We start from the raw sequence: 26,079 nt of genomic DNA, 5'->3' as shown, positions 1-26,079 counted from the left end.
AGGGTAATGCACCTTTAGATAGAGCTGATTCTGATAGATCTTCCCCTGACCCCTTTCCCCCAGCCCCCTGCCAATCTGAAACTCTGCCCTGTGGTCAGATGTGAGGATCTCCCCAAAGAGTTGATTTTTCTCAAAGTCATTTATAAATCTTGCTTTCGGTATCCCTCCGCAAAAGGGCAAAGCTCAATCAATAAGCACAATGAAGGCAAAGGGGAAAGGGCATCAATGTCCCCACACTAGCGAATGACAGTGTAAATAAATGCATGTTCGCAGCAAAGAACGAACAGCATTTCTTTCACTTGAAGGCGCTCTTTGTAATTAATGACACGGCTATAGAGAGTGCGATTGCAAAGCCGAGCCGAAGCAGCCCAAGGGAAACACCGAGGCCGTTTGGTAGGAGGCACTGTCAAGTTATGACACTAGATGGAACTATAATAAATTCATGGCTGGGGCCCTGCAACAAGTCGTAGGTAACATAGGAAGTCACGAGGCCAAACCCAGGCCCGCCTGACTGAAATTTCTGCCCCCCTGCAAAATCTATGTTTCCCTCTCCCACCTTCAATCTCGCTTGTCCTGCTCCCCAGCACCCCGTCACCTCGTCTTTGTCACCAATAAATACACACACATGAAGTTTTCCAGAAGAAAGCAAACCGGTAAGCTGCCAAGGAACGTTCATTAGCCAGGCCTGTGTGGTGTCTGTCAGAGGGACAGAGTTCAGCTTTGCGGGGTGGGTGTCAGGGATGGGGTGAGATGGAAAGAACTGGTGGTCAAACATTTGGAAACACTTGCCTTGAGTAGACCCAGCTTGAGCCTCCATGTCACAACAAACAGGAGAGAATTTGAAACCTGTAATAGCAGAAATTTTACTAATTAATCTTTGTTCAAGTCACCTGGGATTCCTCAATCTTCTACCCTTATGTCCAGTGCTATTTTTTTAATTAACAGAGTCAATGAAATATGATTCACATACCATAATGTTCACCCCTCTTCAACTGTACGATTCAGTGGTTTTTAGTATTTTCACAGAGTTGGACAACCATCATCACTATCTATTTCCAGAATAGTTTCATCACCCCCCAAAAAACCCCATACTTAGGGTCTTGCGGGAATAGGATGGTGGAGCCCCAGGGGGAAACGTCTTTCGATTTTAATGTTTCAAGCCAGCGAACTGGCCATAACTTCAGATGTCAGGAGCGAGATGAGGCAGAATGAGAAGTTTTGGGCGGTAAGGAGATCCCCCGCCACCTCATTTCACATAAATTTGGTCACTATTTTTCCTGTTTGACAGTTGAAGCCCAGAAAGTGTTAAGGGCCATTCTGGGCCTTCCTAACTTGCACCCTAATGCTCTTTCACTTGCATGGATATGCATATATACATTAATAAGTTCCCTTTGCATTTCTATACTTCACTTCCTACCCTCTTCACCCAAGTCAGCAATGCCTACATATATACATGAAAATAAATAAAGAAAATCAAGACCCAAGGACACTTGGTGATATTTCAGAGTGTACGGCTTATCATATAGGAAATGAAATTCTAACTAATGGGCAAATGGTCATTCCAAATTATATCCTGTGGCCAGTGTCCCTGAAAGAGGTCAGGATGACAGAATAGAAAAATCGGTACCTACAGGGGTGTTGGCTCCCTATCTCCCACCTGGGAAAACACGAACGAGCCATGGCCAGCCACCAAGCCTCATGGCCATGGTGATGGGGGCCTAGCCCATTACACAAACACAATGAGGAAGAGACTAGATTAATGTGTTTAATAAGCATTAACGTGCTTTTTTATGAAAGGATTCTGCTCTTTGGTAGGGACAGAGAGCAGAAATAAAACTAATCAACCTCTTCCCGACAAACCAACGAAACAAAACTTTTTCCATTTCTAAAAGTTGTAAGAAAATAATATATAATTACAACTTAATGATTCTGCCGTTATTACTCATTGTCTGGCAAATGGCTGATGTTCATTTACCTCCTTCTTGTAAAAAATGATTTCAGTCTAAGCTGATTAATTTGAATCTGCCTGTGCACTTGACAGGTTAATCTGAATCAAATAGGAAGCACGTCCAGCATATGCTTGCTATATAATTGTTCATCTCGTTGTTCATATATTGGTATCAAAGCCAACATACAGGAAATGACTGCTTTCCATAATAAACATCATTAGTACTGCATGGGAAAAGACAGATGAAAAGAAAAGGGAAGTAATAAATAAGACATGCACAATATCACTGACTGCGTGAGATTATTTCCCTTGGCGGATCACCGGAAAGAAATAGTATTTTGTCTCTCATCGTAAATAAAGAAAGAAATGTGCCTGTTTGCCAGATGCTTAGGTGTGTGCCTTGTCCACCTGACCCTGCCGGCTTGCGTGTCCCTTGTGCATATTAAAGAAAGGACAGGCCGCCCGGCCGGGCGTGGCTCAGCGATTGAGCATCGACCTAGGATCCAGGCGATCGGGGTTCGATTCCCGGTGGGGCACATGCCTGGGTTGTGGGCTCGATCAATGACTCTCTCATCATTGATGTTTCTCTCTCTCTCTCCCTCCCCTTTCCTCTCTGTGAAATCAATAAAGATATATTTTTTAAAAAAAGAAAAAAAAGAAAGGACAGGCCGACACAGGAAAAAGGAAGGCAGATGAAAGGCGAAAAAACCCTGCATTTTCTCTGGTTTTCCTTAAGACGGTATGGAAAGGCCCGTTACCGTTGTCTCCATCGGACTTCCTTTCGTGGTCAGTGTCAGTCAAGGACAAGGCGGAGTTGGCCCGGCTGGACAAGCAGGAGCTGTGCTCGGATTTCATGCCCCGAATCCACATTCGCAGGGCGTGGTCCGGGGAGGCGGCGCCCTCGGTCTCGGTGTCCCCGTCGGAGCCCACGTCGAGCGGGTAGCCGCGCCCCGCGCCGCGCAGGTCGGCCTGGTAGCCGGAGCAGAGGCTGCGGGCAGGTTCGCAGAACTCCAGCTCTGCGGAGAAAGAAAGCGGGGGGCCGGGCAGAAGTTGAGCACGGTGAGAAAGCACCTGAGAAAATTCTTTCCATCTTCACATCCCCCCCACCCCAGCCCAGCCCACCCCACCCCACCCCCACCCCGCCTTCTCTTATTGCAAGTGATTGTGCGTTTTTTGCAAAATTCGAATTCTGGCCCACTTTATTTAGGGTAGCGGGCCTTCTGTGCTTATTTTTGCACTTCTGTAGCTTAGAATTATGCTCCTGTTGATTCGTACGAGGTGCTGGAAAAAGCATGCCCAAAATAGCTTCATAGCTACAATTTTAGGTTGCACGAAATGTAATGAAATAAGTGAGTGCAGAGGAGTATACAGTGTAGAAAGCTGTCCTTTAAGAGAGATTTCTCTTCCGAGAAGAAAAAATATGATCTGTAGAGCACACTTAGGCTGAAACTATTAAAATTACCCGCTTTTCTAAGCATTTCATACACTTTAGAGTTAAGAATAAATAATTAATTGTGAAAACTCTGAAGGAAAAAAATATTAAGTATAAATATACTTTTCTAAAGTGTTTTTCCTAAAATACACCCATCTAATCTCTAAAATTGTAAGGACTTACTATCATTACTTCCCATTGTCTCCAAAGGAGTTTGAGGCCTACTGTATGCTAATTACTCTGTTTCATTCATTCTGTCAACAGACACATAAAAAGTACTCAATTGTACACCGCACCTCAGCAGCGCTTCATGGTTTGGATTTTACCCCCTTCCCCCCCACTCAATCTTAAAATCGTAAAATGTTTAAGATCTTAGAAAGCTGCCACTAATCACCTCCTTTTATGGTTGAGGAAAGTGAAATCCAGAGGGTAGATGTAGCCACGTCCATAGCCCATGCGAGACAGCAACAGAGCTCTTTTTGCTAAACACCCATCTGGGCATGGTTTCTGCCAGACACCCGTGAGCCCCATCAGCTTCCTCTCTGACTGTCAGGCATTCCATCTCACAGGCGGTTTTGCATTGAGTTATGGCTAGGTGTCAGAAAGGGGAAAAGATGCTTTAACAGCCCCTAATAAGTTAATGAAAAATGACCACATGCCAAGACATATCATCTGAAATGTCCACGTAATACTTAGAGACGGTAATCCGGGGCATGTTGTACACTGTATAGGATTTTCTCAGACTGACACCAGAGACAGGGTATGTTCGTCTGGCCAAGAAGCAGCTTAACTGAGCGCATCTAATCCTTGGCACAGATCAATAAAATGCAAACCCTAAAACGAATTTAATTCTTTGAATACAAAAAGTGCTAAAATTTAGACAGACCATATTCTAGAACAAGAAGTGCAGAATATGAACGTGTTTTTAAACAGCTATTTTTGTGCCATATAATTGCCAAACAAGGTTTTAACAAATCAAATCTTTTTTTAATTGTTGGCTCTATTACAGATGTCCTCCAATTTCTACCCCTTAATGCTTATTTAATAGCCATTAGGTGCTGGGCACTGTGCTCCGTGAAACAGAGATGGTAGGCAAATAAAACTACTATTATGTATTGGGAAAATTCAATTATAATTCTTTCAGGGTTATAACTCACTGCTGAGAATGTTATTTATATTTCTATGATGAATGTCTTTAAGAGTAATTCTACTTTTCTACAAAAACTTGTCTAGATTCAAGAGGAGTGATTTTCAAAAAAACAGGCATGAGTTCCAGTTGTCAAGCACAAAACCTTATGAAAGTGTGTTTCTCCTCGACATAAAGCTAAAAAAGGACAATTCCATTTTGCGCCCTATAAATCTTAGTGATCTGGAATATTGTGATCGGTTAATATTTGTGCCTCTGAATTTCACAATGTTTCGTCATCCAGGCCTACTGCGCAGTTGTTGCTACAGCAACTTGATAATGAACCTGTAAGCTTGAAGCTATAGGAAAGGAGTTTCACACAGGCCTGCATGCCCAGCTTCCTTCATTCCCCTAGATCAGTGGTCCCCAAACTTCAGCATGCTTCAGAATCACCTGGAAGGCTTCTTAAACACAGATTGCTGTGCACACCTTCTGTTTCAATTTCTGATTCAACAGGAGGGCCAACGATTCTACATTTCTAACAAGTTCCCAGGCAAGGCCTATGCAACCAGTCCTGGGACCACACTTTGAAAACTCCTTCCTTACAGACTTCTGAAGTCAGTCAGTGGGTGCCAGGAAAAGGGGAGAGAAAGAAAGAGAACAACTTTTGTGGGATTACCAATATTTTGCAGCAATCAGCTCTAAATCTATATGGAGACACTGGAAAGAAAGCATTTGAGCTGAATTGCTGCGAAGGGTTCCCATTTATTTTCCACGGATTCGGGGCACTAATTAGGAAATTCACTTTCAAAAGCACAGACTTGCATTTATTTTCACTCATACAATGGCATTTGAGATGTGACTTTGCAAAGATTTTAATATAAGCATCTGAGTCATAGTCCAGACGTTCATTGGAAAAAGTGAAGCAAATGAAAATACACAGCCAATTTGTCATTCCATATCACAAAATACTCGATAAGGTTAAAAAAAGTTACCAGATGCAACCTTCTTTGTTAAAGAGATTTTATTCCCTTTCAAAAAACAATCTGAGCATGGGTTTGTTCCCTTCTAAGGGAATGTAGTGTAACATAATCAAAAACTGCATAAGATATTTATTGGAACTATACTCTGATTTGAATGCAAAGGCTAAAACACAAATTCTCTAATTAAATAGTCAGATACAAGTACACATCCTTGTCAATATTTAGTCAGGAAAAAAAGAAGGAAAGAAAGAAAAGAAAAGGTTTCAGTTATTCAGGGTACGTGGTGCTCAATGAACTGCCTCACTTCCCTTTCTTGAAATCGATCTTATCATTGTAAATTATTTCCTTAAATACACAAAAGTCTTGGTGGTGTTCAAAATTCCCATAGGATGCATTTTTCTAGAAAGCACTTACAATGCACCTTAAGTGGTTGTTTTTAGCCTTATACATATAACCTTGTTACCTAAAATACTGTATATTCCCTAGAGAAGATAAAAGTTCAATTGGATTTATTATAGATCTATTCTTACCAAAAAAGCTAGCCACAGGAGAAATGTAAGTACAATCTTAAGATATCTATGATTTAAACGGATAGACTAGTCCCATGAGAAACTACACTTCAAAAATAAACAGATACAGACGTTGCCAAGTGAATGACATTATTTGACACTTCACAGACATGTATTTAATTTTTACTTTAAGGAAAACCTACCTACTTTCCAGCTTTGTAAAAGACAAAACCTGAGCAAATTAATAGAGTTGAAATCCAATTTTTAAAATGGGCGCAAGATTTGAAGAGACACTTTACAAAAAAAAGATCGACCAATAACCAATAAGCAAATGAAAAGATGCTCAATATCGCTTGTTATTAGGAAAACGCAAACTAAAACCACAATGAGACACCACTGCACACCTACCAGACTGGCTTAAAAAACTCTGACCACACCAAGTGTTGGCAGGAATATAGAACAACTATACACTCTGCTTGTAAGAAAGTAAAAAGGTACAACCACTTTGGAGAACAGTCAGCGGGGTCCCAAAAAGGTGAAGCTGTACTAAACACGGGAGCGATGCATTTATCCCAAAGAAAAGAAAACGTCTGCCTACACAGAGATCTGTACTAGGTGGTTCACAAGCTTTATTCATAATAGCAAAAAATGTAGAAACAACCTAAGTGCCTACGAATAGCTGAAAGGATATACCTGTGGGATACCCACACAATGGAATACTACTCAGCCCTAAATATGAATGACCTACTGATATACAACAAGGTGCATGGCAGTCAGAATAATTATGCTGAGTGAAAGAAGACTGACAGAATGTCTATACACTGTGTGCTTCCATTTAAATAAAATTCAAGAAAATGCAAACCAATCTATAGTGACAGAAATTAGATCGGGCGGTTGCCTGAGGAAGAGAGTGAAGGGGAAATGGAGAACAGGGGTTACAAGGAAACTTTTGGGGTGATCTAAATGGCTGTTATCTTGACTGTGGCAACAGTTTAACATGTGCATATGTGCCAAAGTTTGTCATACTATACATTTTAAGTATGTGTAGTTTACTGTACTTCAATTATACTCTATAATTTCTTTTTAGTGGACTATACACCACCAGTTAGTAAGACAGTGAGGAGACTGAGGAATCAAGCAATTTTTTTTAGGTGGAACCAAGGGTCCCCCAGCTAGCAGGAGGCCCTGTTCTTTCCCTCCCAGCAGGAGAAAGTACATATAACATGAATAAAAAAATAGTCAAAATGCTATCTTGCTTGTAACTAAGCCATGAGGCAATCAAGGCTAACGGATGCACGGTGATCCACTAGGGAACATATTCTTCCTAGGAACGTAACAGTTGAAAGCCAAATTTAAGGGGAAACTAAGGAGCTTTGAGCAGTCAAAGGAACATCCTATAGTTGGAGATCATGAGACTAAGTTGAGTGGATCTGGCACATAGGCTCAATTTAACCCTCTATTGATGCTAATAAACTAATAATTTTTCAAAAATGATAGGAAGTGCTGAATAAAATGAACTGCTGTGTTTTCTCTCAATCTACGGCTTGATCTGCAAGTGTTCAGCCTGGAGAAGCCATTTATGAAAAACTTAAAAGGGAAAGTAAGAGTCATCTATATCAGTGTTTTCCTGCAAGCGCAGTTTCTGAGTGTCTGCTAAGCTCAAGACATTAGTTTTCTTAAATTTGAATCCATCCACACCTCCTCTCAAAAGGGAGCTTTGAGGCATCACACTGCAAATAAATAATTGGAAATCAAAAACCATGCTTAATCTGAGCCATGGCCTGAGTGATTTGGGAGGTAATTTCCAAATGGATTCCATTTTGAAACCAAGGAAGAGGGAGGGGGACCCAATACAACTCTGAGCTGTAAGTGCTGTGGCTCATAAGAACCCTCATGGGTTACACGCGAAGGCAGGTGTTCTTAAGCAGCCATGTGGGTTTTAGATAAGTCAGTTAACATTTGGGGGCCTCAGGTTCCTCATTTATAATATGTTTAGGCCCAACTTGAAAGAAATATCTAGATAATTATTGGGTTCTAAAATTCTGTAATGATAACTTGAACCTGTTATGGCAAAATGTGAAAAGGTTAACATTTCCAAATGGGAAGAAAGGTTAGTGGTTTTATGAATCCAAGTGCTAGTCACACTTCTATTGTGAAGGATAATCACACATTACCTAAGTAAGATCTTGTGTCATGGGTACAAGTCTTGCTAAATTAAAGTACTGATATAACCTAGGCATATATTGTGAACTGTGAGATCAGTGATAGAGTATATAATATATATATATAAAATGTAAAAAAGCAACTGAGCAAATAGTTATTCATCAAACATAAAATTATCAGTTTATAAACATGGCTATTGCAAACAGTACTTTACAGTATAATGCATAAAAATTCACACAATTAAAAAATATTACTGACCCCACTAATATTTCATCATCGGCTCCAGGAAAAATGTAATAGATTATTGCAGTCTTAAGCAACAAACACAAAAGAAATAAAGAAATGAGCAACACCAGACAGGAGACAAATAATTTTCACTACTGGGTACCAGTTTGTATTTCTCAGTTTGGGGGCTTTGAAAAGCAAATGATATCAGATTGCCAAACAGGCAGGTTCACTTAAACACAGCTCTGCTGCACGCCCACTCAGATTCGAGTCAAGAAAACAAAACAAAATAGACTTCTTTGATTTCTCCCAGTCTTCCCGATTTAATTCCCTCTTCTTTTACTTTGTGCAAAAGCTTTATCCAGTGCACAGTGCTGAACTGGGCATTAAGCAGCGAGTTCACGGGACGATGTCGTGGCCTTTGGCAAGTTCCACGGAGAGCCTATTTAAAGGCCAAAAGGCCACCGAAGTAATAAAGGCGCCACCCAGATGTGGCCTTTATTTTTCTGCTGAGGACTCATCAGCCTTTTCTGGGGCACGGGGCTGAGAGATGGAGTGCTCCCGCATGCAAAACTGGAGCCCGTGGTTATCAGAGGACTTAAAGGAAATAACTAAGCTCCCCGCGGCCTAAGCTCCCCCTCGCAGTTCCAAATGCACCCATTATCTCGGCACTCAGGGCCTACCGATTACGCCTTATTTAATTTTTGAGATCTCGCCATCTGTCAGTACAGTGAAAAGCGTGGCAACAAACCCGGGCAGAGTTAAAGCCTGCAGGAGAAACACCCGCGCTTTGTGGCCGATATTGGCTAAACTGGAACCATCTCAGAACACAGTTAAAAGGCCATGCTCGTGTCCAAACGGATGCTCTCGGAAGTGCAATGGGTCGCAGGTCCGTAAAAAGGGCTCGAACCAGAGAGTGATGCAGAGTCACAGCCTGAAGTCAAAGGGAAGGCAGAAGAGGCAGGGGCCTTGAACAACTCAAAAGGGCCTCAAGCCCTGTGTCGAGAGAGATGGAAATATCCTGCATCAACCTAAGGAGGAAGGAAACTCATCATGGGCAAAGCAACTTCTCCTTCCTTGCACGAATGCCCACGTGAGTACAGGGCCCACTGCCACTCGCAGGACAGGACAGGACAGGACAGGACAGGACAGGACAGGGCTTAGGCTGCAGCTGATTCAGGCAGCAGTCACCCCTGCGGCGGAAAAGGTGATTCCTGCCCTTCAGCCTCCATAACGAGGGTCTGGAAAAAGAATTGGGGGGCTAGGAAAGATGGCAGGGGGTCTGGGACCTCAACAGAAACTCAGATGGCCGAGAACCTAAGCGTGTTCCCTTTTATTTCAACATTTCGAATGAGACAGAGACTTCCTGGCCTAAATGAGAAATTTTCAGGGCTACTGAGCACCGCGAATGCATGGTGCTCAATGGCCCTCAAAATTTCTCATTTGTTACCTTTGTTGGTCCAATTTTCCGGCTGTTCATAGCGCTTTGGCGCCTGAATCCTTATTGACCACTGTGGTCTTCCAGGCGCACTTCTCCATTTGCAGCATGTTCACTGAGCACGCGAAGCTGCGCGCGGGGTGTGTGTCTTGTGTGTTCATTTGAAAGTACGTTGATCTGTCACACAATCCCATAAAGAGGAGGGAGGCCAGGGAGCTCAAGGGCTGGATGAATACTATAAGCACCTGCCGGTGCTTCCAGCGCAGAGCCATCCAGGCGACCAGTGTGGCTTCTGTCACATTCTGCAGTAATCTGCAAGCACTTACTTTGTGCTGAATGAGCCAAGGTGCCCAGAGAGGCCTGTGCGCCAGTGTCCACGAACAGCTACTGACTGGCTGTCTTCTCACCATCTTTCGAAGGTGCCCTTTTCAGCTCTGCCTCCGTGTCCCTGGACATATTTTTCCAGCCACCTGGAATTCTGTGCCTCCCTGCGATTTTGCACTAATCTAATTCCTAATCCGAGGCCGGGTGGGTAAGTTCACAGAGTATGCTCCACCTTTCCACCCTCCCCTCCCGTTAACCTTCCCCCTCCCTATAGCGCTTCGAATCTTTACTGCATAATTTTATACCAGGCTGTACATATTTTTTGCAATATTTCTATTTTCTGTAATACCTCCCGAATTACACCTCCAAATCTGATAGTGTTTCCTAAACTTTGGGTAGCTCTCAAAATCCAATGAGATCATTTCTGCGAAGCGTTCTACGCTGTAGGAAGGGCTATGGAAGTATAAGGTAGTATTTCTGTCCCCTCAGGCCCTAGAATAATTCTAGACAAAGAATGATCATGAAGTCCCAAAGTTTTAAAGTCAGTAAATTAATATGAAATCACTCTCAAAAGAGTTAAATTCTTCAATCCAATTTTGACATACATGAGATGGTTTTGCTTAACATAAAACAATGCCTACCAACACAAATTGAAAGGTCGTTATTTTGGTAAATGAGCTATGCATTTCAAATAGTAGAGGCTCTACAAATTTGGCAAGGGAAAGATAGCGGCTCACTGGGGTGGATTCAGGAAAAAAATATACAATTTATAGCAATATTAGACTAATGGAAAACAAGCTCTCTACATCATCTTTGACTGAAATGGTCTCACAAAGGAAGCTTTCCTCACTATACTTTTTGGCTTAAAGAAATGGGAAATGACTCTCTGTAAAAATTCTTAAAATATACCCTAGGGTATAGAACTGGGGGGCTTTTACTAAAACCAGTCACAAAGCCTTGGTGAAAGGCACTTTCAGCTGGCTTGAGTCAAAATCTCTTTTGTCCGTCTCACTAGCCACTTTCATCCCATATACCAGGTAGAAATGAGCATCCTGGTAAGTTGGTAGTGTCCTGGAGTGAGCTGGTGGGTCGTCTCTTTTCATGAACCCAGAGGGGTTTTTTTTTTAGAGATAGAAAGAAGAAACCCTCTCAGATGAAAGTAGTTTAAAATTCACACACACACACACACACACACACACACACACACACCCCCAAACAGCTTCACATGCTTAGCGAACATAATGAAAATACAGGCTGTGGAAAGAACTCTTTGGACACTCATCCAGGACTTTTGAGTTGGAATTCTATTTATAGAAAAACATGAAATTCTGGAGAAGACTTCCACTTCCAATCAAGATGGGGTGACACCGACCAAATTGATTCTCCTGCCTGAAACAACAACGACGACAGCCACAAAACAAAATATGAGAAGCAATGCTTTTCAGATACTAGGCAATGCAGCACGGGGATCCCTGAGGTATGGGAAGCAAATGAGATGAGGCTTCTGACTGCCCCAGCTCACTGCCTGCCAAGAGTTTCCAGATCTTACCACAGGAAGGGAAACCATAGGTGGAGCTTGTCCATCTCTCTGAGTTGAGATGAACCCCAAAGGATGGGAAGGCCAAGACAGCTAGAGTTAGCAGGCCAGAGTGCCAAAGAGGAGAGAGCTGCGCAGGAAGAGAACTCCAGAGATCTGCAGAGGGTCCCCCCGGATAGTCACCAAGCTCCTGAACAGCACATGCACACGAGGACACCCCCTGTGACTGGAGACAGAACCACCTGAAAGGATTAAAGGAAACAACTGAATCCGAAACGGGGCTGCAAATAGTCCCTGTTCCCAAGAGCCGGTGTGAAAAATCTTCTAATTCATGGGCACTGAGTGGAGTACCCCTAAAGGTTTCTGTATGACTATATGTTATTGAAACTTGTTCTGGCGTGTGGTCAATACTTGGCAATAGTTTTATCCTTTCGCATCTTGCTATTAAGCTTTGTTAGGTGGGTTGAGAGCAAGATTTGCTCTAGGGCTAATTAGGGCTAATTAGAACTTCATGTCTTATAAAGTTAAACGAACACCAACCACATTATCTGACTATTGCAACTCTCGACGTTTAGCCAAGTAAAATGAAATCACAGGTCCCTACAAAGATTTGTACATGAATGTTCATAGCAGCTTTATTTGTAATAGACAAAAGTTGGAAACAACATCAATATCCATCAACAGGCGAATAAATGCAAACTCTAGTATGTCCATACAAGGGAATACTATTGAGGCGTAAAAAGGAATGAAGTTTTTATACATACAATATCATGGATAAATATCAAACTAAGTTGAGTTTTAAGAAAACAGTCAAAAAGGTCTACATACCGTATGCCTTTTCCATTTATGCACAACTCTAGAAAATATAAACTAATTTATATTGTCAGAAAGCAGATCAGTGTGTCCCTGGGAGTAGGGTAGGTGGGGAGTGGGAGAGGAAAAGGCATTGCAAAGAGGCAAAATGAAAGTTTTGGGGCTGATATATATGTTCACTATGATGATTGCGGTGATGTTTTCATGGCTATATACATTTGTCAACATTTACCAAATTGTACACTATGAATATATACAGTCGATTGTGTATTCATTGTACCTTAATAAACAAGTTTTTAGAAAATAGACAGGAAGGCTTCTGCTTGCTTACTTGAAATAAATGTCCCAGGTGAACAATGGGAACAACGAAACATTGTACCACAGTTGATAAGACTGAAAAATTAATCTGTGTTCACAAACTGCCACGAGCGAGGGAAACGACAAGACGAATTTCTCTTGACTCATGTGCCATTTTGCCTTCACTCTACTGGAATCAGAAGGGCTTCATTTCTGGAAGCCGAGATTCCTGAATGTTTCGATAGTTACAGATGGATGCAAACGTGACCAACAGATTAGGTGTGATTCTAATGTGGCAGGAAGGACGCATGGGCCAATCTGGGCTGAAGCACAAAGTACTGTGACAGATTAGGTGGACCCAATCCCAGCAACACGCATTTGCTATTCCCACCTTAACAAGCGAGCTGTCTTTGTTTTATTTCACAGCTGAAGACTTTTCTCATAATCCTGCCCCATCATCCTAGCAGAATGGATGTCATGTGTTTCAAAGGCGCCTAGATGAGAGGATACGGTTGGCTCAGTGCAAATACAGCCCTGTTGCTTAAACAACCCTCAACACCTACCTCTCAGCAATGAGAGGTTAGTGATGTTCCCTTTGTTTACCACTAATTTCTACAAGGGCTTTTTAGTAGCATAATGTATGTACAGTAAATGAAAGAAGGGATTATTAGAGAAACAGAAGCATGCCAGGCAGACACTCTAGTAATTAGGATCAGTCATGACCACTTTCTGAAGTATAGTTGATCTGAACGGGTGGAATTATTTTTGAGAGTTGTGTTTGTAGTACAGTCCTATCAGTAGAAACACTTAAAAGAAAGGCCATTCTCCATTTGCTGTGGAAATCGGTAAACTAATCTACTTCATTTACCGGGAAATTCACTTGTGAGTGACGAAGCACAGGGTTTTAGACTGACGCACGGTGCCTGGTAGTTCTGATTTCAAAGCGCACATTCTCTAGCTCTAGCACAAGTGGATGGAGGTCAAGCTACTGAGGAATATGCAGTTTTACATATTTTTTAAAAAGCACGTGAAAATGTGAATTTCGGCCCGGCCGGGCGTGGCTCAGCGGTTGAGCGTCGACCTGGGATCCAGGCGATCGGGGTTCGATTCCCGGTCAGAGCACAGGCCCGGGTTGTGGGCTCGATCAATGACTCTCTCATCATTGATGTTTCTGTCTCTCTCTCTCTCCCTCGCCTTTCCTCTCTCTGAAATCAATGAAGATATTTTTTTTTAAAAAATGTGAATTTCGTTCCTTCTATGTGCCAAGGCCCGAAACACACATTATTCTATTTAATCCTCACAGTATGCCCTGCGAGAAAGGTTATTATTATCCCTATTTTTCAAATAAAGCAACTGAGGCTCAAAGAGAGATTGGGCAAATTGTCCAAGGCCACACAGGTACCAAGCGGCAAAACTAACTGGGAACCGTCTGAATGGCCCCGTCACCTTACGCAGCACACGAAGCTGTAGGTGGCACGTTCAAGTTCAAGTTCACAGCCTGGATTCCTCCTGCCCCTCGCCTCCTAGGTTTCCCTCAGCTCTCTTGGCCTCTGTCTGGATTTTCACAGCCAGCCACCAAAACCCTTTGAGGGATATGGCAGCTGGGAGACAATGGGCACTCACCGTATCAAAAAGAGACCCTAAAACTATGCACATATTAGCTCACTGCTCTTATGGGCGTTTAATGTATTTTTGTGCCCTATTTGAAGGAACGTCGCCCTTTGTAATCATTCTTATGGATTCACCAGCGCCATGCCGCTTTGACTCACTGAAAATCACAGTGATATTTTAGAGCATATTCTCTAATTGCAGGCAACACAAACAACATCTGTGTCTACAGGCGGACAAATAAAAGAAAACGTTGGCCTCTCCTGTGTTTAGCTCCCAAGCTCACAGCAGCTGCCTTGAGGAAAGTTTGGAAATTATTTAACGACATTAACAAAGATGAGAGGAATATTATTCATTGGGAGATGCGTGTTGGGGTATTGCTTCAGCATAGTGTCACCCAGCCAGGGGACACAATCAGATCAAAATCGGGAGCATGCACTGTTCACAAGGTAGCAGGGTATCATCTCAGGCCACGTAGATGGAACCTAAACCTGCGACCTGCATTGAGGATTTTACATGGATCACAGCATTCAGGGAAAGGCTCTGGGTTGAAAATAATCTACAATTTCTGATTAAATGTTGAGGAATGTTTTTCTTTTTCTTTTTTTAATTTATCAAGGAGGTCTGAAATTAGATAAAGGCATGCTTCTCTTTAGCTATAACCAAGTGCTAACACTGCAGGCAATTTCTACAAAATGTGTTTTCCCAAACCAAGCTCCAAGGCAAATACGAAGAGCAACAATAACATTGGTGCTTTCGAATTGGAAACTTACCGGGGCTGATTCCTTCCTTATTAACACCGCCCTGAACATTTAACCCGAACGAGCAAATGAACGTTTCAGGCACTTAAGAAGCAATGGACAATCTAGATGCACGAATGCAATTGTGTTCATTTCACAGAATCTGGAAAGACGTGCAGGTCAAACAATCTATGAGGACTGCCCAAGGGCATTAATGGTATCCAAGGACATTAATAATACCCAAGACATTAATGATAACAGTCTACACAATGCCTGAGCGGTTGACTCCATTCAGTCCTCGAATCATCACCTTGGGGGGGAAAAAAACACCAAGTAAACCCAAATAGGGATTTGATGTTATGTTCACAAAACATCGGCTTGGCTGAATAGTCCCTTTTTTTTTTTTTTTTAATATCTGTCTTTATTGATTTCAGAGAGAGGAAGGGAGAGGGAGAGAGAGAGAAACATCCATAATGAGAGGGTCATTGATCGGCTGCCTCCTGCACCCCCCTGCTGGGGATCGAGCCCGCAACCCAGGCCTGTGCCCTGACCGGGAATCGAACCGCGATCTCCTGGATCCATGCTCAACCGCTGAGCCACACCGGCCAGACGGAATTTTCACTTTTGACAGTTACTTGGCTCTGTTACTGGTTCCAACGTTTGTCCAACGCATGATTCTAAGGCCGGTGTGTCCCTTTTCTCCATCCACTTGTCCTTTAGTTTGTCCCATCCCATACCTGGTGCATTTTTACGGTGTCTCATCCTTGTCTAGAACCCTTCCTCCATTTCTTTATTCTCATTTTCTTATTCAAATCCTCCTTTTTGGGGCCAATTATCTCAACTCCCAGCACTGTGCCATCAAAATGCAAGCTGGCTTTAGTATACTTGTTCTTCCCCAGCTCATGCCAAATTATATATCATTGTTAATAGAGCCCTTCCACCCTTAGTTTTCAGGCACTCAATCCCTAAGTCATTCAACAAGCACTTATAAAGCACCTACTGTGTGATATGCACTGTAGTAGGATCCAAGCAGACCAGAAGGAAGCATAAGATATATTCTCTGCCCTTGAAGGGCTGACAATCTAGTGCAGGCACAGAAATGACAGGAAAGGGAGATAAGTACCATGACAAATTTATACATACAGGGCTGTGGAGGCCGAGGCAGGACTCGTCCTGTCTGGAAGACTGAGAATGGGTTCAGAGGAGAGATGATGCTTTGAGTTTCATCTGGAAGGATGAATATGCCTCTGGCAGGTTAAAAGGTGGAAAAAGCATTTGTAGCGGAGAGAAGCACGTGTTCAACAGCAAAGATGTGTGCAAGGGAATGGTGAATTCAAAGAATAGCAAATAATTTTCTGTGTCTATACTACAGTTAGATGGATAGAGGAGCCAGTTTGCAATGTGCCTGATTGGTTTCTATTTACATCCAGTGCTGCTTACTCTTCTATATGTAAGAGTTCCAGAATCATTAATCTACAAACAAATAATTGAATTTTAAGAATTTATCAGAAATCTACAAAGCAGCCCAGAAATCTAGAGCTCTGAGTTTTAATCCAGAATATAAAGAAAGTCATTTTTTGAGCAAATATTTACTAACCGTATAGTGGGGCAGACACTGTTCCATGTACTACAGAAAAAGCAACAAACAAAACATACAAAACTGCCTGACATCATGGAGCTCATATTCTAGTTGGAATAAATTTGTAACAGCAGCGTTCAGACCAAGCTCAGTGGAGGAATCACACACATTTTCATATGTATATTAATCTGTAAATTAATGTCTGTGTATTTTATCTGGGTAGTAATTCAAGGTCCTTCCAGAGGTCTTGTTAAACACTGAGTATAGGAAAGCAATGACACATAAGAATTTAGTTTCTTGTGACAGCTGAAATCTACTATGTGGAAACAATGTCTTCTGTGGAGGACCCTGGGAAGCTATGCTGAGATACACTGCATTTGGCCCTGCTCTATGTGTTCCCATTGCTTCCCAAAAGATTTTTGACTAAAAACTTGGGAGCTTAAAATAATCTTTTTTTGTGGGAAGGGGAAGGGGGAGAGCAGACTTCAGCGATTGGGACTTGGTTGGGGGAGGAAGAGAAAAACTGAATTACTTTACAGTTTATAAAATTATAAGCATATCACTGTTCTACTCTATGATATATAATCAATAAATAAAAGTCCATTCTGGATAAGGTGCCCTATATAAATGCCAAATAATATTTGCTCTAATAATTTCAAGTCTGGGCAGGGTTATTTGAAACAGTCCATTTGTGAACAGTTTAATTTTAGCATTAGGTTAAAATTATAGAACGATAACTTTCATTCATCTAGGAAATCAGTTTGATTTCTTAATCTACATAAAATTTAAATGGGCCTTTGGAGAGGTGTGAAAAGAAAACTAACGAAAGGCCATTTCGAATTCAAATTATTCATATCTGAAAGTGAAATATGTATATATTATCTACGGGTATATTAAAAATACCACTAGATTCCAAAGCCACATTTCCATAAATAAGCCCTTTAAAATGAGAATCAATAGAATAAGTATAAAATTGGACTCATTGGTATGTGAAAGTAGGAAAACATTTATCATAATTTTTTTCTTACTACTATACTTCACTTAAAAGAGATACTGAATTTTCATAAACAGAAGTAGTACCTTATATCTACTATACACTTATATACCTTCCCAGTGTGATTTCATAAATATCTCATTCATATAAATAAAGAAAAATTCCATACCCCCTCCCAAGGCTCTTCATGAAAAAAGAAATATCTTGCTTTTCTTGGTGAGGTGACAGAAAACTACTTAGTGTTCAGACATAAATTAGTGTCGGGTGACTAGGGCCCCATTAAAGCAACTGGAAGAAATGATTTACTAAAAGCACCCCCTACTGGCTTGAAGGGTTAATGTGCCTCCTCTAAAATGAGTGACTGATTTTTACTTGTTGGCCACATAATGACAAATACATGGCACACACCATGAGCAATGGGTCTTCTTTTTATTAAGAAGGATTAGTAGGTACATATGTATGTACATATACCCATATGTGCACACATTGTGATTTTCGGCCAAAGCTTAATTTATGCTTTGTGAAACGCAAGAGACCAGCTCCACCAGAAGGTTCCCTAAAACCAGGGCCTAGCTCCAGCCAGGGACAAAGTGGAGAAATTGGTGGCCGATCTCTGCAGTAGAGGATGATGGGAAATTCCACTATACACAAAAGCGTGGACAAGCAGGCGCGTGCTCAAGACTAAGCTAGGGTTTAAGGAATGGGTAAGGCTGGAGCGAACAGAGGGAAGAGCCGAGACCCTGAGACCCAAGAGTTGGGGCTCCCGATCTCTATATCCAGCTGTTCACCTGTCATCTAGTTCAGATCTTTGAAAGGAACCTTAAATAAAGAAAAAAAAATGCCCTGAGCTGAGATGACTATCAGTGCCTCCAAAACTGTTTCTCTTCTCAGCGCAGCCTTTCGGTGAATGAAGCCACCTGTCCCCTCATTCGCACAAGCCAGAGACCCAGGAGACATCCACCCACATTCAACACAACAGCAACGCCTGCCACTTTTATCTCCTGATTACACCTTGAACTGACCCCCATTCTTTCCTTTTCTACTGTCACTAACCTCTGGCCTATAGAACTTCAATAACCCAACAGGTCTCCTTGCTTCAGCTCTTGTCACCCTCTAATCCATTCTCTGCATAGCAATAAAAGGTGCGATAAAACTAATCACATACATCATCCCCTTTCAATATTCTCCTGTCATAGTTAGGATAAATACCAAGAATCTTAATAGAGGGAAGGCCTCCCTATATGGTCTGGTCCCGGTCTACTTCTCAGGCCTCTTAAGCTCTTGCTCCAGCAACACTGTACTTCTTCCAGTTTCTCAAGTGTGCCAACCTCCTTCTGACCTCAGGACGTTTGCACATACCCTCTCCTGCTCCCTCCCCCCGCTTTGCTCCTCACTGGGTTAACTGTTCCTACCTTTCAGGCTTCGCCTCACTCCCTTGGCCCTCCAGAACAGACTGGGTCCTTCCTTCTCCACGGCACTTATGCCAATTATAATTTTAGGATTTTTAACAGCTGGCCTCTGTATCAGCAGATTTCACATCCGCAGGTTCCACCGACCGGCAATCAAAAAATATTCGAGAAAAATGTCGACGTTATCTGTATGTCTTTAGCTTTATTTTTTCATTTGAATGTCTTTCCAGTGATTCTTAGTAACATGTACTTCTTTCATTTGGATAAGGGATGTGCTATCCCGTTGCATTTTGTATGTACCAAAAATCATTTCTCAGCCTACTGCTCCCCCCTTACCGTTGCTCATGGGTGTTCAAATTTGATGTTGTCAAATCTGTACATTTTTTTTCCTTTTTGGGTTCTAGGTTTGATGCTTCACTTCGGGAGGCCTTCTATATAACGGGATTATTTTTTAAAATATCTCACCTGGATTTTTTTTTAATCCCACATCCCATTATTAATAACTTAACAGTGCTATCGACTCAGGCTTTGTCTGACTCCGTCAACAGAGATCAAGTCCTTTCCACTCACCAAGAGCGACTGCTGTTTCACTCTCTTTCTTTCTCGGTCTCATTTATTCTATAGAAGATGTTTTACCCCCCAAAATTCCTCACTATCACAATTCAAACAATAGATGTTCATAAAGACAAAACGAATTAGTAACTCCATCTCTGCCTCCTCCAATCCCATCACAAGGCAACTGATATCCCTTGGAGAGTGAGTGGAAATATAGGGCCATAAAAATATATATAGATCTATATACAATATAAAGAGACTTCCCTCTTATTTTATGAAAATGGGATATTTTATGCCTATACTAACTTGTTTAGTTTACTTAATGATATAACATGGATGGTCACCTGGGATAAGATATGCTCCAGATATGAATTCTTTTGCATTAGGGTATATAATTCTACGTATTTGTCAAATTATAAGGTCAAGCTTCTTAATTATATTATTCAAGGCCATTGTATTGTTCCTTTTGCCTACTTATTTCTCAAAGTTTGAGAGTATGCCCCACAACCATCATTACAGTTTTAGTAAATGCTTTGACATAGAATAAATATTTGTTGAATGAATGAATACATGTAGGTTCTATTTTAATGCTTTTGGCCTTAAAAGCCACTTTATCTGATCCTGGCATTCTTAATCTACCCTCTACTGAACATTTACTTACACTTTTTGTCCATTCCTCTACTTTGAAACATTTGCATCATGATGTTTAGTGTTTCTCTCTTACACGTGTATTTAGCTCAACTTTGTAAATCTGTGTGTTTTTGTCTGGGAATAACAGGTGTCCACCCATTTATATTATTGTGCCAAACACAATGTCTTAATCGTAGTGGAAGAATTTCTGTTTACGATATTGGTGGGAAGCAGGATAATGGCCCCAACTGATGTCAGTGTCCTAATCCCCAGAACGTCGCCAAGGGGAATTAAGACAGCTCACGGAATTAAGGTTGCTAATTAACTGACTGAGATGGGGAGAGGGCCTGAGCTTATCTGAGTGCACCAAATATATTCACGAGGATCCTTAAAAGTAGAGAAGTGAAGCAGAGAGGAATCCGAGGGAGAGAGATGTGGGAATAAAGGTCAGAGACATGTAATATGATTGGCTTTGAAGATGGAGGGAGAGAAGCCACGAGCCACAAAATGGGGACAGTCACTAGGCACTGAAAAGGCCGGGGAAACAGAGGCTCCCCCTAGGGGCTTCAGAAAGCAACCCAGTCTCGATTTTTAGCCCAGGGAGACTCATTTCTAACTTCTGCCTTCCAGAACCCTAAGACGATGAATTTGTGTGGTTTTCAACCACTAAGTCTGTGGTAATTCCAGCAGCAATGGAAAACTATACAATATTATAAAATGCAGATAACAGCGTGATTCTAAATTACTGGGGGCCAGTGGGGTGGGCGGGTAATGAGGAAAAGTCGATTCAAAAATTAAATAGGGACATTAATATTCTTCTGTGTTATTTATTCTTCTTTCTGTTTCCTTATTTAATTTTCAAATTGGCTCTTTCCCCCTTATCTGCTCCTTCGCAGCAATTTTCAACTTCACTGCTATCTTTATTTTATAGTATATTTCCATCTACACTAACAAAAGCTTTCGGTCGTGCTGCCCCATTCTTCAAGGACTCATTCTAACTGAAGGGTGACTGGCCTTTCAATTGACAACCAGTAGATAACAGGAGGCTTAGCCCCAGGGAGGGGGTGACAGGATGTCCGTAAAATGCAACCTTGTTTCACTTTTACCTCCTCAGTTTTATGGTCCTTCCCTTTTTTAAAAAAAAGTATGTCTTTATTGATTCAGAGAGGGGAAGGGAGAGGGAGAGAGAGAGAAACATCAATGATGAGAGTCACTGACAGGCCAGCCCCCTGCTGGGGATCCAGCCCGCAACCCGGGCCTGTGCCCTGACAGGGAATCGAACCCCGATCACCTGGATCCTAGGCCAATGCTCAACCCCTGAGCCACGTCTGGCTGGGCTGTCCTTTCCTTTAATCGCCAACCAAGTACTTACTTACTGTTCAAGGCCCTTCACCTAGGAGCACCACCCCAGGCATGGCTCTCCTGGCCATGGAAGGCACCCTGGCACGAATTTAAATTTGGCCCCAATTATTTTCTCTTCTCCCTTAACAGTCAACTGCTCTGTTTCATGATCTCCCAGGGACCTACCCTGTGCTCCATGACACTTTGGCATGCACACCAATGAAGAGTCCCATGCTCTTAATGAAGCCAAAACTCCTTCCAGGTGGGACAATGGCTTAACCTTTTCTAAGTGGTTTTACTTTGCAGAAAGGGGTAATCACTTTACTCAAAGAAATGACTCTCCAAGGCTGGGAAGCCCGGGCACTGTGGCAGGCTATACAGGGAGGCGTCTGTGGTTGGGATGAGGGGAGGGGACTCCATCCCAGACTTCCCCTTGCCCTGGATAAGTGGGATCCTACTCCTCCTGCATGAAATCAAACAAGTCAGTACAGAGCATGAAGCACCCAGCGAGCTGACTGTCCTGGCCTTACAGGCTATTGTGCCTCAGGGCAGCCCGAGGGCAACCGCACAGACAGATAATTGGGCCTGAAGCTGACAAAACAACTTGTAGCCACACCATTAAACAACTGCAACTCACTCTAGGTCTAGCAGAGATCCCACTGTTTACTGCTATAAAACAGGTGCTATAAAACATCCATATGGAGGGAGAAAATTTACCATAATGCTGCAATAAGGCACCTAATATCTAATAAAAATTTGCATCCTATAGAAATACATTTTGATAATGCTGTGCTTCAAAATAATGACCCTTTGAATGATTTTTCATGAAAGAGATCTTTTCCCACACCTCCTTCAACATTGTCACTGGATTTTCTCTTCTAACCCGTATTAGCATAATAAATTATTTGGATTTCAAAGGCTATGGTGAATTATAGGCTTAACTAAGACACGGATTTCTAAACCGGCTTGCATGCTTCCACACAGTTTATCTTTTATATGCATACTTCAGACTTTTACAGTGTTTAGCATATTTCACTTTTTTTTTCCTCAAGAAAGACTCACTGGATCATACTTTAAAATGGAAAAATGTAAGAGTTAGTGTGCAGTTTTGATCGTTTACATGGTTGCTAAAGCATAAAAAATAAGCAAAGTAAGGAACAAAGGGAAAAATCCCACTGAAATCTAGCTAAGGCTGCCCGATGAATAGTTAAGAACTAAAAGGAAGAGATATAACACTGATAACTGAATCTTCTGCATTGGATCATAACTTTGGAACTGGAAGGGGCTTTTCATTTTCTGTGGTCTAGGGAATCATGATTTTAAAGATCTGTATGGGCCTGGTAAGTAATATAAGTGAGGGCAGTGGGTCGGGTATGACCATCTGGATTAGCAGGGGCTGTGGAGAACCGGAGAGTACATTCTCTGTCTAAAAGAGGTACTACTGCCCGGCCGGTGTGGCTCAGGGGTTGAGCGTTGACTCCTGAACCAAGAGGTCACTGGTTCGATTCTGGGCCAGGGCACATGTCTGGGTTGTGGGCTTGATACCAGCAGAAGGTGTGCAGGAGGCAGCTGATCAATGTTGATGTTTCTCTCTCTCTCTCCCCCTCCCCCTCTCTCAAAACCAATCAATAATAAATACATAAATAAATAAATAAAATAAAAAAGGCACTACTGCTCAGCTTCAGCTGGTATTGACATGTAGGAATGCAGGCTCAGGGTTGACAGGGTTTCTACTATTTTAAGACAAGTTAAAAAGACATAATTTTAGATGAAATCTCTTGCTTTTAAATTCTGATAACAAATTCAATTTTAAAATGTTATTATCTACATTATAGAATTGTACACCTGAAACCTATATAATTTCATCGGCCAATGTCATCCCAATGAATTCAATAAAAATTTAAAAATAAAATAAAACCCAGACTTTGTACAAAATAAAATAAAATAAAATAAAATAATAAAATAAAATAAAATAAAATAAAATAAAATAAAATAAAATAAAATAAAATAAAATAAAATAAAATGTTACTACCTAAAACACATGTCTGAAAGACATATAGGGTGCGTGGCATGTGAGATTTAAATTTCCGATCAAGTCCAACATTTTTGTTTTGCAGAAAGAAATATGGAAACATGGACAGGCTAAGTCACATAAGTCCTAGACACATACAGTAGAAAGAACATGGGACTGGAACTCAGGCAATCTGAGTTCCAGTGCTAACTTCGTTATATACCCACTATATTGCCTTGGGCAACATTTTCTAAACTCTCTGAGCCTTAGCTTCCCTCTCCTTAAAAGATACTAATCCCTGTTGCCTAGGTTACTTATAAAGATTAAATAAAAATAATATATAGGAAGTTCCTATAGTGGATCTTGATACATAGAAAACACCACTCTCCTGTGTTCTTATCTTGCTTTTTATTTTTTTCCCAAGAGCAATTCTCTGTACCTGGAATTACATGGTGCCCTGCCTCTTACTAGAAAGAAAATTTCACGAGGGTAGGGGGTAGGTTTATTTTTTCACTGCTCTACTCCAAGCTCTAAAAGTACTGCCTGACACACAATAGGTGTTCAATAAATATATGCTAAATAGATTAATTAATGATATCAACAAATGATAAGGCCTTGACTGAACAGATGCAAGTACTTATATGTGTATGTTGCCCAAGCTCGTAAAGCCAGTTAATAATGTACTAGGAAGCTGATTCCTATCAAGTTCCTTCTTTAGGATTATTTCCATTGCACTGTCGAAGTCGGCCATAATTATGCAATGTCCAACATGTAATTCTCTTTCAGGTTTATAGAGGATGCAATGTTTGAAGGGAAAAAGCCTTTCAAAGGCAGTCTATTCCTCACATTCCTACTGAATTTGATGGTTAAAGGCACTTATATTGCTCTATTGATTCTTCTAGTCTTTTCATCCCGACAAAAAGTCTATTCACTAGCTTTATGAATCATAATAACAACAATTTTACATATGTCTAGCATATTGTACTTAAAAATACTGTCAAATGAACACTCATAACTATAAATTTCAGTTGAATCTCATATCAACCCTGTGAAGTAGATGGGGCAGGAACTATTTTCCTCATTTTACAAAGATCAAAGACATCCAGTAGCAAGCAACTTACCTAAAGTCACAGTGTGAGTAACTAAAATTCTAACAATAGACTACAGTTCTAAAGTGGTATTTTATATCCACAGGAACTATCTAAGACTTTCCTGCTATAGCCACCACTACTGTATCTTACAATCCAGATGTTCCTGCCCCTCACTCCTTACATAAAAACTCACCTGTCCTCGGACCTATTTCCAATCCCATTTACCACTTACACTTCCACTTAATATTAATTTAACAAATTTTACTGACCAAAGCCCAGCGAGTGATATAAAAATGGATAAAACAAGGATCTTCCCTCAAAAGCTTTCAGTAATGAGGGTAATATTAGTTTTTAGCCCAATTAAAATATGTGTCACAAGCCCGGCTGGTGTGCCTCAGTGGTTGAGAATGACCTAGGATCCAGGAGATTGGGGTTCGATTCCCGGTTAGGGCACAGGCCTGGGTTGCGGGTTAGGCAGCCGATCAATGACTCTCTCATCATTGATGATTCTCTCTCTCTCTCCCTCTCCCTTCCTCTCTCTGAAGTCAATAAAGATATATACTAAAAAAATATATGTGCAACATGTGAGATAGCACCTCACACGTGTTTCAATGGCTATGATCAAAAACCAGCAAATAATAAGTGTTGGCGAGAATGTGGAGAAAAGGTAACCCTTGTGCACTGTTGGTGGGATTGTAAACAGGTACAGCAGAAAACAGTATGGAGGTTCCTCAAAAAATTAAAAATAGGACTACTATATGGCCCAGCAATCCCACCTCTGGGAATATATCCAAAGGAAACAAAAACAATCATTCAAAAAGATACACGCTCCCCCCACCTCTGTTCATTGCAGCATTGCTTACAAAGGCCAAGGTATAGAAGCACCCTAGGTGTCTATCAAGAGAACAACAAATGAAGCGGTGGAGCATGTACACAGTAGAATGTTACTCGGCCATAAAAAGATTGAAATGTCACCACTTGCAACGCCATAGATGGACCTAGAATGTATTATGCTCAGTGAAAGAAGTTAGACAGAGAAAGACAAGTACCCTATGATTTCACTTAGATGTGGTATTTCAAAAACAAAACAATTGATCAAACAGAACAGAAGCAAACTTATAGATACAGACAACAAACTGATGGTTGCCAGAGGGGAGGGGGTGGGGATTAAGAAGTACAAACTGCCAATTATAAAATAAGTCATGGGGATGTAAAGTACAGCATAGGGGATAGAGTCATTAATATCGTCATAACTTCATATGGCGACAGATGGTTACTAGATGTATTGTGGTGATCACTTTTTAAGGTATATAAACGTTGAATTAC

The 26,079-nt window shown here is 41.4% G+C and overlaps 1 protein-coding gene across 1 annotated transcript in view; it reads right to left on the bottom strand.

Moving 5' to 3' along the window:
• The window catches only part of TENM1 (teneurin transmembrane protein 1), a 711,536-nt gene that overhangs the window by 435,522 nt on the left and 249,935 nt on the right, over positions 1–26,079 (bottom strand). The window contains exons 5-6 of the mRNA XM_081125839.1: positions 2,707–2,964; positions 790–846 (exon numbers count right to left, since the gene is read on the bottom strand). Coding sequence (XP_080981965.1) covers positions 790–846; positions 2,707–2,964 — 315 coding nt within the window. The remainder of the gene's footprint in view (positions 1–789; positions 847–2,706; positions 2,965–26,079) is intronic.

This window comes from Miniopterus schreibersii (genome assembly GCF_964146895.1).
Source record: "Miniopterus schreibersii genome assembly, chromosome: X".
Classification (NCBI taxonomy): Eukaryota; Metazoa; Chordata; class Mammalia; order Chiroptera; family Miniopteridae; genus Miniopterus; species Miniopterus schreibersii.
The sequence above is the reverse complement of the archived record's forward strand: the minus strand, read 5'-3'. Positions and strand labels throughout refer to the sequence as shown.